General features: G+C 35.9%; 1 protein-coding gene across 2 annotated transcripts in view; it reads right to left on the bottom strand.

Annotated features, from left to right (window-relative positions):
* Positions 1–1133: 1133 nt before the first annotated feature.
* coro2aa (coronin 2Aa) overlaps positions 1134–16889 on the bottom strand; it is a 41044-nt gene continuing 25288 nt past the window's right edge. For both annotated transcript variants that reach the window (XM_061679712.1, XM_061679713.1), the window contains exons 3-12: positions 16710–16826; positions 14813–14962; positions 13335–13514; positions 12319–12435; positions 10017–10121; positions 8873–8969; positions 7474–7586; positions 7308–7398; positions 5729–5958; positions 1134–3234 (exon numbers count right to left, since the gene is read on the bottom strand). In XM_061679712.1, coding sequence (XP_061535696.1) covers positions 3091–3234; positions 5729–5958; positions 7308–7398; positions 7474–7586; positions 8873–8969; positions 10017–10121; positions 12319–12435; positions 13335–13514; positions 14813–14962; positions 16710–16826 — 1344 coding nt within the window. In that variant the 3' untranslated portion in view covers positions 1134–3090. The remainder of the gene's footprint in view (positions 3235–5728; positions 5959–7307; positions 7399–7473; positions 7587–8872; positions 8970–10016; positions 10122–12318; positions 12436–13334; positions 13515–14812; positions 14963–16709; positions 16827–16889) is intronic.

Genomic DNA, 16889 nt, shown 5'->3' with positions numbered 1-16889 from the left:
TTGTTTTTCTTCATTTCATGAAACTCAGAAGACTGCAAGAATTAACTTGTAATCTCCCCCCAAAAAAGTTGGAATAACAAATCGGTATTTTACGAAAATAATTTATCCACTTGTCAAAATTCAGTTTTTATTCTTACAATATGACATGTTTATTGTCAGAACTTTACATTTTATATTTTTATTTTCATCTTACTTTTTGAAATATTGAAAACAAGTAATAAAATGTGTCGGTGTACAATCGTGTCTTCCCCCCCCCAAGCAAACAGGATTCAGTCAGGACCTTATTTTTGACTTTCTGCTAGAAAAAACAGAAGAAAAGCTATTTAACAAGAAAAAAAGGTTTTGTTGTTTTATTTTGTTACTTTTAAGATAGTAAAAATGTTTTGTTGTTTTTAAACAAGCTTTACAACACCCTTTCCATTGCACCTTTATCATTAAGTATGTGTCTCAATGATTTGGCGTCCACGTTAACAGGTGGTGTTGGGGGGGGGAAAATCAAATACATCTGACGACTTACGTACGAAAGGATGACAAAGACAAAACTGGTCTGACGGAAAGAAGGTATCAAAGACTTGTACAACTGGCCTGAGGGACTTGACTAGATGCTTCTGGAAGCACTCGTGTGCATTTCACTCACATCCTCGCACACATCTACTGTATTTGGCTATCTCTCTCTATTATGTAACAATCTGGGTGATTTTTTTTTTTTTAATCCACGGCTCCCACAGCTGATGCAAGGCCAAACTGAGTTTTAAGCCAGAAAAAAAAATTCATGTATGAGGGGTGGGGGTCTTAAAATTCAGAGAATCAACTCAAGACACTTTGAGGATAAATGTGTGATTTACAAGAAAAAAATCAATACATTCAAGAAAATATTTGAGAGGGAAAAAAAACATGCAATATTGTGAGAAAAAATATAAAATTTTACTCATCTTTTTAAATTTACCAGATAAAATTCTGATAACTATGAGTGAGAATTTTCCACATTGAAAGTTAACTTTAAATTTCAATTTAAAAAAAATTACATTTTCAACAGAAGTCAGAATATTATGAGAATTAGTTCAAAAGTTTATGATATAAAGCTGCAATACAGCGAAAATCTGTTTTTGATTAAAAAAAAAAAAATCTAACGAATAAAATTTATGTCAACAGTAAGGCATTTTGATATACAAGTGTGACACTTTATTCCTGCTTTGATGAAACATCAAAGGCAAGTGAACAAGCAGTGCTCATTGGCGGCTTTTAAATATATTTATATTTATTTTCACAGTAAAGAAACACGACAGCTTTCATCTAAAACACGTTGTGTGCTTACATTCAGCACTTCGACTTCCGGATTTCAACAAACGAACGCTGGACGAGAGCCGAAGATGGAAAGCGCACATTTGGTCTCCGTGTGTATAAAAGTTCGTGATCAAAAGAGTGGATTGAAAAAGTCAAATAATCTTTCAAAAATAAACAAAAAGGAAACATGATGGAAGCACAGCATTGTCAATGGTTTTGCTCATTCTCTGTCACCTCCTATCTGTACACTGAAAAGAAGAAAAATAACCCGAAGCGAAAAGTTGGGGCAATATTTTTCTTGGTATATTACAACTTTTGCAATGGCAAAATGTTACGACCAAAAAGTTTTAATATTACACGAAAAAGGTACTTAATATTATGAGAACCAACTCAAAATTTAAAAAGATTTTTCTTGAATTTATGAGGAAAGAAAATGTATATTTTGGCAATCATTTTATTATATATTTTTTTAATTTTCAAGAAAACACTAAGAACAGTATGAGAACGAACACATTTTTTAACCAGAAAAAAATTCCCAACTTTAGGGGAGAGAAATGTTTAATTATTATTGAATAGTCTTTTAAAGAAAAAAAGTAAGAATACTACAGGTGAGCAAAAAAATATTTAATTAAATATCAGAATGAACTCATAGTTTGAGTTAATAAACATGCAATTTAAGCAAATATTTAGTTTTTACTATACATCTTTTAAATTTAGGAGAAAGTGAGAATGCACTCAAAATTTTACCCCCCAAAATAACAATTTAGGAGGGCTAGTCAAATTATAAGTCCAAATTTAATGAGAAAAGTTGTAATATTGCTAGAGTGACTATCCAATATTAGGAGAATAAATTTATTAAATTATGGGGAAAAATTAAGACTATGACAAGAATGATTTCATAAATTTACTAAAATTACGAGAGAAAAGTACAAATATGACGTGAACAAATTTAAAATCTTAAGAAAATTCCACAAAAAAGTTGTAACATATGGAAAACAAAACTTTTGCAATCTTACATTTTGAAACTTCAAGGGAAAAAAGGAAATTATTTTCCATATTACTTTTTATTATCTCAATATTCTGAGCTTAATTTCTTTTGAGAAAAAAAACCTGAGTATATTCTCATAATATTCTGACTATCTCATAAATTAAGTTTTTTCCCCCCATCTTTATTCTCAAACTCTTGTGGGGGGGGGAATAATTACGAGATATATGAGATTTATTTATGTAAAAAAAAGTGTGGATATTACAAGAATTTAAACTTTTATGAGGATAAATATAATCCAAATGTAGACAATATAATGCAAATTTTAAATGATAGTCATATTATGAGAATTTATTTTCACAAGAATGGTTTTGGATTTTTCCAATTACTCATCAAAATTACAAGGTTAGGCTTTGAAATATTCCACATTTATATTAATAAACTTCAAAACTTTTTGCATGCAAATTCATTTTTTTTTTTTTCCCCCAGTGTACTTTTTGGAACATTGAAGTCAACAAATAAAATGTTTTTGAGTACAATCACGCATTTTTTTTTTTTTTTTTTTTTTAAAGCAGAAAACATTCCGTCATTTTTTTTTTCCGCTCATAAAAATCATTAAAAAAAAAAAAAAAAAGCTTAAAAAGTTGCATAGCTGCGATATAAAATAAATGTGTGCAAAGTTCTTAAAAGCGTATGGGTAAGAATCACTGAGTGTATTTACATCAACAATATGTGCACCTTGTGTGTGTGTCGACTACAGGAAGAGTGTGGTTGTATTTATATAAAAAAAAAAAAAAAAAAAAAAAAAAAAAAAGACGACACTAAAAGTGTTCAAGTGAGTTCTGCTGAGAGTTTTTCATGTTGTTGATCTCCAGCTCCAGCTGCTTGATGTGCACGTCCCTCTGGTGGAGCTTCTCCACCAGCCGCCGGATCTCGTCCTGCTGCTTGTGGAACTTCACGCGAAGCTGCAGACCACATCAACATCGGGGGGATTATGTCGCGTTCCAGGGGACGTGCCGTGGTACCTCGACAGACGAGTAGCCATCGACCGATATGTTTTTTCCAGGGCCGATGCCGATTATCGGTAGTCAAAGAGGCTGATAACCGATATTTGGAGCCGATATTCAGTTGCAGTAAAAGGGAAAATATTGGTGTTAAATGTTTGAATAATACCAACTCCAACACTTTGTTTAAATACTTTTAGGAATATACTTATTAAACTTTTTTTTTTTTTTTTTTTTAAATGCTAGGCAATAGACATCTTTGTTTTAGAATTATAAGAAAAAGTGCAGGGAGCTCCCAAAGTTAAATGAAAACCTAAAAGAAATAAATAGGTCCCTAAAGTTTTCCAAAATTTCAATACAACCAAAAGATTATTCTTTAAAGTTCAAACAACACAAAAAGTGCAGGGAATTACCAGGGTCAACATGCTGTTGACATGCTCTTATAAAGTTAACAGAGAATTAAAAAAAAAAAAAAAAATACATAAATAAATAAAAAAGGCTGATGCCGATATGCGTCAAAATTAGAGATCGACCGATTATGGGGAAGCCCGATCATCGGTACCGATATTTGGAATTTTGACATATATCGGCATCTGTATTATATTTTATTGATTTATTTAAATCTGACGTGCCGCTATCAAGAAATAAATTTAAAAGTGGGTTATTTCGGCTCAGATGCAGCCACGCCTCTCTCTCTCCTGCCATTTCTGTCCCCAACATTTTTCCACCCACGGCGCCATCTGATTGGTTAAGCAGCCACACAGCATGGAGCCCATCTGAAGCCCTGGCTCTAAACACTCAGCAGACCATGTATTAGCAATGTGGAGAATGTATGCAATGTGGAGAATAGTGTGCGTCTACATGAAAGTCACATGACAAACTCTACAGCTCACGACTACCACAATAATGTAACGTTAAGTGAGGAGTAAACACAAGCGGCAGCTCTGCTAGCTCTGAGCACCTCCGATATTTCCGTGAATCACCTGAAATATTGGTGTTGATGACATCGATGTGGGAACAGTCAGTGATTGTAGAAGCCTGTGTGTGTGTGAGATCGGGAGAGAGTAAGCAATTCAATTCAGTTTGTTTTGTTGAAGTACGCTGAGATGAAGGCTGACTCGTTTTTAGCGTAACACTAGCTCACCGGTCCTGCTTTAAATGCTGAGCAGACTCAATGGGAGATTGTGTGTTATGTTGAGAATTATATGAGTTGCGTGAAAGACGTTAAAAACTCGACAACTCACGACTACTAACGACGCTTTGAGCTTTCTGATCCTATGATCTGAAAATTAAAGTGAAGATGAGATTCTATGGGCTATTTAGTGTTTAACAGTTGGTTTAATCTCTTGCAACAAGGCTACTGATACAATTGATATAGAAATAGTGACAGTAGTAAGAAGTATATATGTGAGAGAGTATAATTCAGTGATTTATCTGAACAAAATGGTGGAACATTTTAAATACTGTGTGAGCTCATTAAAGCCCTAAAGGCTGTTTGTGTTCAGTCAGGAGTTTTATTATACACAGCAACTATTATGCTTTTTATGTAGCTTTTGTCATATTAATCATTAATAATGTAGCAGCATAGTTTTCAATGACAGGGTCCCTGTTATTGCATGTTAAAATATAAAATTGAATAATGAAGTCAACTTTAGGCTACTCAAATGCTGTAATAAATTAAGCACGGTGAGTTGAGCATGTCAGCATGTGGGCCCACCTTTAACACTTTCCAAATATCGGTTATCGGCCTTCTTAACTACTAATTATCGGTATCAGTCCTGAAAAACCCATATCGCTCGATCTCGAGTCAAAATACCGAATATTGGTGCCGATCGTCGGTCCAGCTTTAGTCCGAGCACTAGATGGTGGCAGCAATTTCACAACAAGCGGGATTTTGGAAGATAGTGAACAATTCCTCAAAAAGGGGCCAAGTGTGCTTGCTTCAAACTGTATACTGCCACTTCCAGTTTAAGTTTACTTTAAAACTAAACATAAAACAAATATAATTGTGCATTGTATATTTAACCAAAACCACATAAGTTTAACTTACAAAAGTCTGTTAGCTAAATGCTAACACATAATTCCCACATAATAGGAAACTCCAAAGATGAGCTAACAAAATTAGCACAAATATTTGGGGGGCCGGAACGGATTAAAGGCATTTATTTTGATGAGGACAGATGATTTGAGAAGTGTTTTGAGTTACAAACGTGGTCACGGAACAAATTGAACTCATAAGTCAAGGGACCACTGTAGTTGGAGAAAAAATATTTTTAGCATGGTATTAATATCTGAACCACTAAAGATAAAAATCCCAGACAGCCGTAAAACTTGAAATGAATCTCCTGAAAAATGACTACAGTGGAGTCACCCCATTCTAGAGCTCAGTGGCTCTATTGTCAATCAAACTCCGCGCCCATGTGACATCATCCAAAGATAAAGAGTTTATCGCTACCTCATTTTCAGTCTTGGGCGGCGAGCAGAGCAGGAAGTCTTGTCCGTTGCTAACCGCCGTCCTGCCGTCGTCGGCCACGCCGTTGTTGTCTGTCTTGCCGCCGCCGCAGTCTTTGGCGACCGGCTGCTCCCCGATGTACGCCCGACTGCGAGGCCGGCCCGGACCCTTGAGGGACTCGCCGTCCGATTCGCCCACCGGATGGCCGGGCTTCAGCGACATCAGCACCGGGCCTGCACACCGGACGGGAGGAATTGAGGAAAATTTTTGATTCAGGTATGATGACATCCAGTCACGTGCTATTTGTGCCACACGCAAAGTTGCAAACATTGACAAAATTAAAAGTGTCCACAAAAAAATGTTGAGAGAATTGTTTTTTAATATTAGCAGAAAAAAGTTACAAAAACAATTTCTAATACCTGCAAAACGTTATGAATATAAACACATTTCTACAATTAAAAAAAGTCAGTTTGTTATGTGTCAGAATCCATATATTAATAAATAGCAGAAAAAAGTTTTTTAGGAGGAAAAAAATATATATTTCAAAAGAAAACAAAATGCTATAAGAATAAACTTACTTGTAATAATAATACCAGAAAAAAGAATGAAGAATGAAGCCAAAAAAAGAGTGATTATGAAAACAAGACATTTACAAATTTGAAAAAGCGACTATTACATAAATAAACAGAATTTTACAAGTACCCCCAAAAATATTACCAGAAACATATAGGAATATTGTGAGAATACACTAAAATGTTTACAAGAAAAAGCAATAATTTACAAGACAAAAGTCAGAATTTCTGAAAGAAAATTGTAATATTACCAGAAATAGAAAAGATGAAAAAGAATAAATAGAAAAAGTCAGAAATATTATGAGAATAAAATCAAATTTTTACCAGAAAAATGTTGTAATTTTACGAGAAACTCATATGAGGAAAACAAAAATGTACTTTACAAAATTTACAAGATACTTTAAAATGTTACCAGAAAAAAACTAAATATTACGATAAGAAATTCCAAATGTTATGGGCAATTTAAAAATGAAGTATTATCAGTAAAAAACAATGCGAGAATAAACAAAGTTTGAGAAGAAAATTATTGTTTTAAAAAACAAAACCCTAACCCTCAAAATGTTCCATCTTAAAAGAACTAACTTTACAGAAAAATACTGTAAAATGATGAGAAAAAATGTGTATTATCAGAAAGAAAGTTAATATCTCAGTATAAACAGAATTTAAGAAGAAAAAAACATTGTAACATTTTACAGCTCAAAAATTTTAGAAGAAAATGTACTGTAAAACTATGACAATAAAAATGTGCAGTATCAGAAAAAAGCTACAAATTTACAACAATAAACCCAAAATTTTAGAAGAAAAAAAAATCATTAAAATTACTAGAATTTATTTTAATAATTTCACGAGAATAAAAAAAAAATTAACATGAGAAAAATGTACATTACCAATATTTTTTTTACAAGAAGAAAACAAAAAAATTAACGAGGCACGATATTGTAATATTATGAGAACAAACAAAAAGAGTCATACAATATGGAACTCAAAATAATTCCTAAAATGACTGTGACCTCTGTCGATGCCGCTGAGCCACTCGTCCGCAGTCAAGGCAGCCTTGTTGCTCGCCGTCATTGGATAGATGTCCTCCTGGTACGACTCCGACTGTATGCAACAAAATATAATGCCACTTAAAAAAATGTTTGGTTGTAGTGAAACGGCCAAGCCCTCTTTATTTACCCTGCGAGGTACGATCATGGACAGAGGCTCAATCAGAGTCTTGATGGTCACCAGTTTGTAGAATCTAAACACTTCGCATAAACTCACATCCAGACCTCTCTTTGGCATCACACCTGACAACAGGAAATGAAAGTTATTATTGTTATTATTTTTCTCATGAAATTATCAGCGCATGGGTCTGTGTCCTGGCTGCTCCGTACAATATAGTCAACACTAACTTCATAATAGTAATAACAATAATAGGGCAAATGCCTGTTTTTGACGTAAAAGTCGACAACCATCATAATATTACCGCGTTTATTTAAATTTTAAAAAAGATTGTAAATTTATAAGAATGAAGTGGGAATATGAAGAGAAAATTATTTTTTTTGTAAGAAATTCTGAATATGTTGTTATTATTTAAAAATAAGACAAGAAAAAATATGGTAAAAAAAGTGTGAACATTACAAGAATTATCTTAAACTATTTTAGAGATTTTTTTTATAACTCCACGCAAAAAGTCAAAATCTTACAAGAATAAGAATTTTTTAGATTAGAATTTACGAGAATGAACTCAAAACGTTACAAGAAAAAAAGACGGAACATTACCAGACTGAACATAAATTCCATGACATTTCATCGCAGCATTACCAAAAAGAAGACAAAATTTAAGTATTTCAAGAACGGACCCACAAGGTTGCAAGAAAAAAAGTCAGAATATTACGCTAATAAACTACACGAAAAGTCCTATTATCTGATAAAAAAAAAAAAATTAAAACGCAATTACAAAAAGACACAAACTTTAATGGATTCAAAAATATTATTACTCCAAAAATTTAATAATACAAGAATAAAAATACTAAACATTATCATTAAAAAAAAAACTTGCTTAAAAAATTTACTTAAACGTAAAAAAAATAAACTACAAATTGTACAAGAATAAATATCTTAATGTTGCTTGAAAATAATTCAGAATATTCCAAGTATAAACAAAAAATGTCACGTTCAAAAAAATCTGAACATAAAAAAATTTATTTCACAAGAATAAAAACCTGAATACTACTATCAGAAAGAAAAGATGGAATGAACTCAAAATCTTACGGGAAAAAGTCACGACAATGAATCCAAACTATTAGGAGGGGGGAAAAAAATCTGATTATTACAATAACTAAAAAAAATAAATAACTAAAAAAAATAAAAAGTACAATAAAAATCATATCAGAAAAAAGTTGGAGTGATGCGTCATTTCCTGCTAAAACGCAGTATGCGGCCCCTAAAAGCAAAATTTTCATCTGCTTTGAATATCCAAACACTGCTGGCTATTTGCACAGCATATTTACCTGCAGGTGCATTGGAGTCAATATAGCAGGCATATATCTTCAATGGTGTTCAGACAACAGTAGAGCGGTGTGTTCCTTACCCATCCCTTTCTGAGGTAAACTGGAGCGGTACTCCGTCAGGTAGTGGATGTACGGCTTTTCCGAGGTGATCTCATAGTACCTGATGTTCCCGTCCCCCTGAAGGAGACACGAGCGCCTTTTAGCCAACTCAAAGTGTTTGATTATACAGCGGTACCTTGACTTACTAGTACCCCAATTTACGACTTTTTCGCGTGATGAGCCGTCGCGCGATTGAGTTTTTGTTGGTTTGTGTTGCGAGCAAAAATTTGGCATATGAGTGAGCTTCTGGAACGCCACCGCTAGAGGCCGGCAGTGGACTTCACAACAAAGTGTAACATGACAGGTAAACGTTATGTTGTATTTAAAAATAAAAAATAAAAAGGTTGAGTGTGCTTGCTTCAAGTTGTTTTTTGCCACACCTGGTTGTAGTTTACTTAAGAAGTCAACAAGGAGGCGCTTCGAGGTCATATTTGGAAAAATATGTCACGTTTCAGACTACGGCAGAGCGGCACATGACCAGAGAGAGACAATCATAAGCTTCAGCTTTAGAAGAAGCAAGTGGCAAAAAAAATATAATACAAATCACAGCTTTTGTGGCTATTTTTCAAATGTAACTCAAATTGTAATCATGGAAATTTCCAAAAGCAACTGAAATATAATTACTCATTTTCTTCCAGTAATGTGATGGATTACAATTACATACAATTTGTAATTAAATTACATATTCTCGTTGCATGTAATTAGTTACTCCCATCACTGGTTTAGTTAATTGTTAGCTTATGTGGCTGTGGTCTTTTCCATTCTATGCTTGATGGAGGCTGTTTGTGGTGGTTGTTTCAAAAACACAACATGTAATTCTCTTAGTTTTATAGTTAGTTTTCGAGTAAACTCCATCTGGTAGGGGTAATCAACAGAGTATTTAGTAATTATGTCAGCCAAGCTGCCGCTTGTTGTGAAGTGAGTGGCGCCACCTGCCGCCATAAAGCCCTCGTATCTTGAGTTTGGGCTATATAAAAAAAAAAAAAAAAAAAAAAAAAAAAAAAACTCGGCTGATCGATGGCTCGTATCGCATAAAACTTGTATATCTGGTCACTTGTATCTCAAGACACCACTGTACCACTTTTTATATTGTAGAGAGCGTCAACGATCCTGCGGGATGCCCACCTTCCCAGCCAGGTAAAGCATGTGCGTGTCGGGGTCGTAGAACGGAAAGAGGAACCCCGACGAACCATCCAGGTTTTCCTCTAACAAAGGCACTGAGAGGTCGTCCTAAAAAAACGCAAAAATACTTTATTTGCATAGTACTTTTCATACAACACAGAATATGAAAACTGTGACAGTTATAGCAAACACAGTTACATGAATAAAATATTTTATAGCCATAAGAAAGCCGGTAAAATTAAGTCAAATAAAACAAAGTAATGCACAAAAAAAAAAAAAAAAAAAAAGTAACTTGGTAAAAATAAAACAAAAGTTTTGAAAAAAGTAAATTGAAACAAAGGTGGGAAATAAAACAAAGTCATGTTTTTTTAATGCAGTAAAATAAAACAATAAGGTGGTAAAATCATGTACTAAAATAAATTAAAGCCAAATACAGCAGTTAAGTGGTTAAGAAAATTAAAACAAAGTACAAGGATAAAAAGGTGGAAAAATAAACTAAAACAAAGGTGGTAAAACAAAGTAAAATAAAACAAACAAAGTCAGTTAAAAATAAAATCCAAAGTAAGGTGGTAAACTCAAAGGCAGCATGTGCTAAAATAAAATAAAGTAAAACAAAGTACAGTGTGGTTATAAAAGTGAAATAACACAGAAGGGTTGCAAAATAAAACAAAATATGGTGGTAAATTAAGTACAACAATATTTTTTTTAAAAGTATGGGAGTTAAAAAAAGTTAAATAAAATAAACGGTTAAAAAGTAAAATCAGGTGGAAATAAAGTGAAATAAAACAGAGTGAGGCAGTTAAAAAGTAAGGTGGTAAAATAAATAGTATGGTGGGTAAAAAAGTAAAGACAGATGAAAGTAAACCCACACACAAACGTACACACACCCCTGCACACATACACAAAAACCATATTTACAATTAAGTGTAGTGGGTAAATGATGGTCTGATATAAAAGGTCTCTCTGCAGCAGAGAGAAAAAGCAAAAACAAACGCTAAATCCCTAATCCTTCACTTTGGACATAATCCTCCTTGCACATCAAAACACCAACTGACCCCTACTACACTCTCCTGTACTGTGCTATAATACAGTGGTGCTTTGAGATATAAGTTTAATTTGTTCCATGCCGCTTGTAACTCAAAACACTTGCATCTGAAATCATTTTACCACGTTGAAATGAATGGAAATGCCATTATGTTCCAGACCCTCCCCCCACAAAAAAAAATGTTTTTTTTTTAATCAGGAACAATATCATTCTATAAAAGTGTGCTTCATAAAAACATTGTTAAATAACATTATTCAATAAAAATTAAGAAATTAAACAGTTTAAACAGCATGTGTAAGCGTGTTGCTCCATCGTTTGGATTCAAATAACTGTTGCTTCTAAAACTATCAATGCTAACGGTTAGCATGTCAGCATTTTGCATTGTTGGTTAGCAGTAAACTAAGCAAACTTTCCCTTAGGCAAAGCCATGTTGTTTTAAGTACACAATGTGAAATTCTCTTTGTTTTATGTTTAGTTTTATGGTAAACTTCACCTCGGAGTGGCAGTAAACAGCTTGAAGCCTCTTTTTTTGACAAATTGTTCACTATTTGCCAAACAGCTGCTATTGTGAAGTCTCAAAGCGACGCTGTATAATACTGGATTCTCAAATGGTGTTTTGTTGTAGTTACTTGTGTGAGTGTCCTTGAATGTGTCCACTAGATGTCAGAGTTGTGTTACTAAAGTACTTAACCTTCTCTTCTTCGTACTGGAGTCGGATGTGACTTTAATGAGACGGTACATCAAGGTGTGTACTGACTCAGGGTGCCGATTCGACACTTGGTTCCCTTGCTAAGCATAAATCTGGATTATTATTTTCATTATTGTTGTTGTTTTAGTAGTACTGGGACGTGATGTCACTGGACACAGAGGCAAAATTAGGTCAAAGGAATATAATCTGCAGTGGACACTGAATACATGTGACAGACGTCCTCATCAGTACAAATTGCTGAAAAACATTTCTCCTAGAGTAAAAATCATACATTTAGGCATACTATGGCGCAAGTAAAATACAACTGAATAATAAGGTGGTAAAATGAAGCCAATAATACAAGGATGTACGATAAAATTACATTGTTGTATTTCCCGTTTAGAGATCATGATAATGTATGATAATTTTCTTTAAAAAAAAAAAAAGGTTTGGTGGTTAAATGAATAAATATAAAGTTGTCAACTTAAGTTAAGTAAAACAAAGGTGGTATTGTCAATTACAATACCTCACCCTTATAGGAAATAATGGAACAGAAGCACGTTGGTCCTTACCAGATCCCAGAGTGCAATCTGTCTGTCATTCCATCTGGACGTGCCTGAGGTGAGCAGCTTGTTCACGTTGTCCAGGATCAGCACCTTGCTGGCCTTGTGCGTCTTACAGTTGGCTTCCTGACAACGAGCACAGCACAGACGCGTTTCATCTCCACAAGTAAAACGTACGTCACAGCGTTTCATCCACGTTGTCGGAAGAAAGTAAAAAGTGAGTGTGCAGTCCAAATGTTTGACTGGAGAAGTGTGTCTCGCGTGTTAAACATCTCCCGCCCTACAGTGTCAAAAGCACTGACGTTCTGTGTAGCTGGCACTGACAAGGAATCAGAGGAATTACTGCATTGTTGTGTCGAAAGCAATTTATGTTCTGCATAAATGACACTTATCGTAAACTAAATGTGGGGATGGATGATGTTGGGAAGTCCTCCACCCTCTTCTGAGGAGTTAACAGCGCCGTAACATAGTTGGGATGGAGTTAATTTTAACACTTGACAGCCACTTCTTCCACCATGTTGTGTCGAAAGCAATTTATGTTCTTAATAAACACCACATCACTTAAACTGAATGTGGGGATGAAGTCTGGAAATATTCTGCTTTGTGAGGTAGTATGAGAAATGTAACGAAGAAGAATGGTACAAAATTCACCACTCGACATGGACTCCTCCTAACCTGTTGTACGGAAAGTAAAATTGACATTCTATATTAATGGACACAAAATGAGGGGGATGATTTCAGGAAATATTTTGCTTTCAAAGGTAGTATTAGAGCCAAAATTGAATCTGGAAGGTGTGAAGTTAAACCACTGATTGATTCACTTCTCCCGGCGAGTTGTGTCGAAAGCAATTTATATTCTGTACTAATGGACACGAAAAGAGGGGGATGAAATTAGGGAAGATTCAAAGGTAGTATCAGAGTTGTAACTGAGGTGGGACGAAAGTAATTAACGTTCTGCATAAAACTATAACTACGGTGGCCAGGAAGGTTCAAGAAGATTGGATTCCCATAGATTCCAAGATTACCTGCAGCAGAGTCCCTGAGCGTGACTCTATGAGCCGCACTTTCCTGTCCTTGCACGTGGTGGCCATGAGACTGGCATCCGTGTTGAAGGACATTGACAGCACCACATCTGTGTGGTGGCTGATGGTCCGCACAGGATTCTTGATCACCTGGTCCGGATAGTCCAGGTTCCAGATCATCACCTGGAGGTGAGAGGAGAGATCGAATGAAGCATGGTAAAGCGGCTAAACCTTCATCTTTGGCTTGTTTTGTGACACGCGGCAAGTGTGATTTAGGATCCAAATGCAGCACACCGTAAAATTTGGAACGAATTTTAATGTGACACGTCAAATAAAAGCCATCATACGATGTAGTTCACTTCACAGTCGAGAGAGTCAGGCATTGAAGATTGTGTGATGCAATGTTCCACAATCCACAGATAGTAGGTCAGGAATGCTCAAATCTGACTTAATCCACGATGCACAGCAAGCAGAGTGGGAAAACTCGCACTTCTAGTGGAATCTCCAACAGCCTTGGGGACAGGAACAGGCAACTGTGATAAGGCCGAATTCTTACTGGGTCGTGTTGCAGGGCCTTCCTTGTAACAGAGTCAAACACTATGACACTGATTGATCAACAAGGCCTTAAATAGGCTGTGCATCACTGTGGCTGGTAGAACTAGATTGGCTAACATATTGGCTGTCTGTCATGGCAGACTGTAACCGTTTTGTGTGTCTTACCTTTAAATGGGACAGGGATTTTAAATTTGATAGGCAAAATTGGTGCGGTAGTTCAGTCCAGCTTTTTTCACCTCAGGCAGCTGGCAAAGGGGAAGCCTTTTCTAACACAGCAGCACTTTGAATCAGCAATCCATCCTCTCTTCACATCTCGGCTGGATTACTGTTATGTAATTTATGTAAATGTACTTTACTTTGGAGTCAGCCAGTCCTCCCTCATATGTCTCCAGTTGGTTCAAAATGGTGCCGCTCACCTCTTAACTGGAACATGTAACTAGGGAGCACATAACTCCTATTTTGGCCTCCCTCCAATGGCTGCCACGCCTATTTGTTTTCAAATCTCCAAGTGGTCATGCCTCATTTTACCTCATTGAGCTCCTCCATGCCCGGTGCCTCACGTTGACCGTACCGAAGTCTAAGTGGATCCATAGAACGGAAAGGGCTTTTTCTGTCACTGGTCCCGAACTATGGAATGAATGACCTCCCGATGCACATTAGACAAGCCCCTTTGTTTCAGCTGCGGCTGTTTTTAAAGTGTTCTATAAATGAAATTTAATTATTTTTTGTTGAAGTTCTGTGGGTTCTTTCATAAATGATACAGATTGACAACCGTATTCAGTTCCAGTCTAATTTGTGAAGCTGGGGGCGATCTTTATCAGGAGAATGCGTCTCCAGTAAATAGTTAAGACCTGTTCGGCTGCATTGCGATACACTCCAGTACGTGCTTTTAGTGTTTGACACAGCGTCAAGTGGTAGCTTGTTACCTTGTAGTCGTATGCCGTGCTGAAGAGGATGTTGTTGGCGGTGGGGTGCCACTCGATGAGGCCCACCCGGCGGCTGTGGCCCTGTAGCTCCTTGAAGGCCACAGTCATGTTCTTGAGCAGACCGTGAGGGGGGATCTCCCACACCTTCACCTTTAGATATACATTAAACACCACAACAAAGAGATTTGAGCTATTAAACATCCTATTACATATTTGTAGTATGTGTTTTAGTATTTGCTATATACAGTGGCTTTTAGCCATCGTTCAGATCTTTTTTTCTTTGTCTTGAGTCACAAGCAGAAAAGTTTAGTTATGAGTGCTAAATGGTGGCAACGAATTTAGTGAACAATTCAATACCAAATGCTTGCTTCAAGCTGTTTATAGAAACCCCAGTTAAAGTTTTAACATAAAACAAAGAGAATTACACATTGTGTATTTAACCAAATCACAAAACTTACAAAAGTCCGCTAGCTTAATGCTAACACACAATAAAAAACGCCATAGACAGTTTGCAAAAAGTCTTGGCATGGCAGTTGTGCTTTTTCTCACGTTGCATCACACTTTGAAATTAAGGTACTGCTCTCAATCAGCCCTCAGAATGGATTCAAAGGAGCAAAAACCTAGCGATAATGTTATTAGGAAGCTAATTACTATTAAAAAAAAGAAGCAAGTCATCGTGGGCCACGAGAATGCCATTCCGGTTTGTGATCCCACTCACCTGCTTTGGTTTGGCAAACTCAACCATCAGCACTATCAGTACGATTGTAATAATAATTAATCAAATCAGGCTCCCCTGAAATCCCCTTCACTTTCTTCCATTTTAACATGCTGTATTATATGCGTTCTCTGCCCATGTTATAATCTGTGCAGACAGCTTTGTTTACCTTCACCTTAAAAACAGGTAGCCCAGAATGCAATGCGAAAGCTGCACAGCATTTTGGGCGACCATTTTCTCTGATTAACATAAACAATGCTAATGCGCTGGTCATTTCGGCGCAAAATGTAAACAGTACTGTATGCTAAAAGTGATTTGCTGCTGGTTATTGCTTGATAATGAAGTGTTTTTTCACTGATTTAAACTACTTACTTAAATTACTGCAAACAGGCTTTTAAAAATCTACCGTTTTTTGATTCCCCCTCGTAGCTATAACGCTGTATGCATCATAACACAAATGGTGAAGCAACACATTTAGACAGACATTAAAACAATACTTACAGGCACATATTCTTTATTTTCGGCAAAATACGACTAATATTACTGAAGCTTACTCAGTCATTTAGTTGTGAAACTCTTCTTAGTCATGTGTCCATTATACTGCCCCGTGGTGGCCAAGGCACACACAACAAGCAGCATAATGTCAATAGGCAGTGAAGCATGAACTCATGATGCACACTGTTTAATTAAAACATTAAAAAGTTTAATTAAAAAAAAAATGTTATTACTGTCTGCTTTATTTTAAAAAGTACAACATTTTAGAGTGCTATTTTTTTAATTATAAAACTTTTTTGTGGGGCTGGAATGGATAAATGGCATTTCCATTCATTTCAACAGGGAAAGATGATTTGAGATACGAGTGTTTTTAAAAAAGTGTTAGACTCGTAAGCCAAGGCACCATTCAGGCAACCATGGAACTGACTTTCCCCCCTATTAATTTTACAAAATGGAAAAAAAAAAATCATAATTGGAACTGCTTTGGGAAGTCAACCAACGAAGTGCAAATGTCATTTCAGAGGAGGTAAAACTCATTCCGAGGAATGTGTGGGATGATTCCTGGTTCCTCTTGAAGCCTTTTGTGAGGCACCAGAAAAATATCTTGCCTATAGTCCCTCGTAGTCAAGGGAATGACGCCTCAGTAGAGCATGTATTCTGTGTGCACATCTGTGTGCAATTCCAAACCGTGGCATCCTCGGAGCTGGAGGCGATGCAGTAGTCGTCGAAGGGATTCCATTTGACGTCCAACACGTTGCCCCTGTGGCCCGACACTCGCGGGTGGTGAGGGTCCACTTTACCCGTCTGAGGAATAAACATCATAAAAAAAGTAATACAATGCACAAGTCAATTCATCATATTACTACT

Source organism: Phycodurus eques, chromosome 6 (genome assembly GCF_024500275.1).
Source record: "Phycodurus eques isolate BA_2022a chromosome 6, UOR_Pequ_1.1, whole genome shotgun sequence".
NCBI classification, from domain to species: domain Eukaryota; kingdom Metazoa; phylum Chordata; class Actinopteri; order Syngnathiformes; family Syngnathidae; genus Phycodurus; species Phycodurus eques.
The sequence above is the reverse complement of the archived record's forward strand: the minus strand, read 5'-3'. Positions and strand labels throughout refer to the sequence as shown.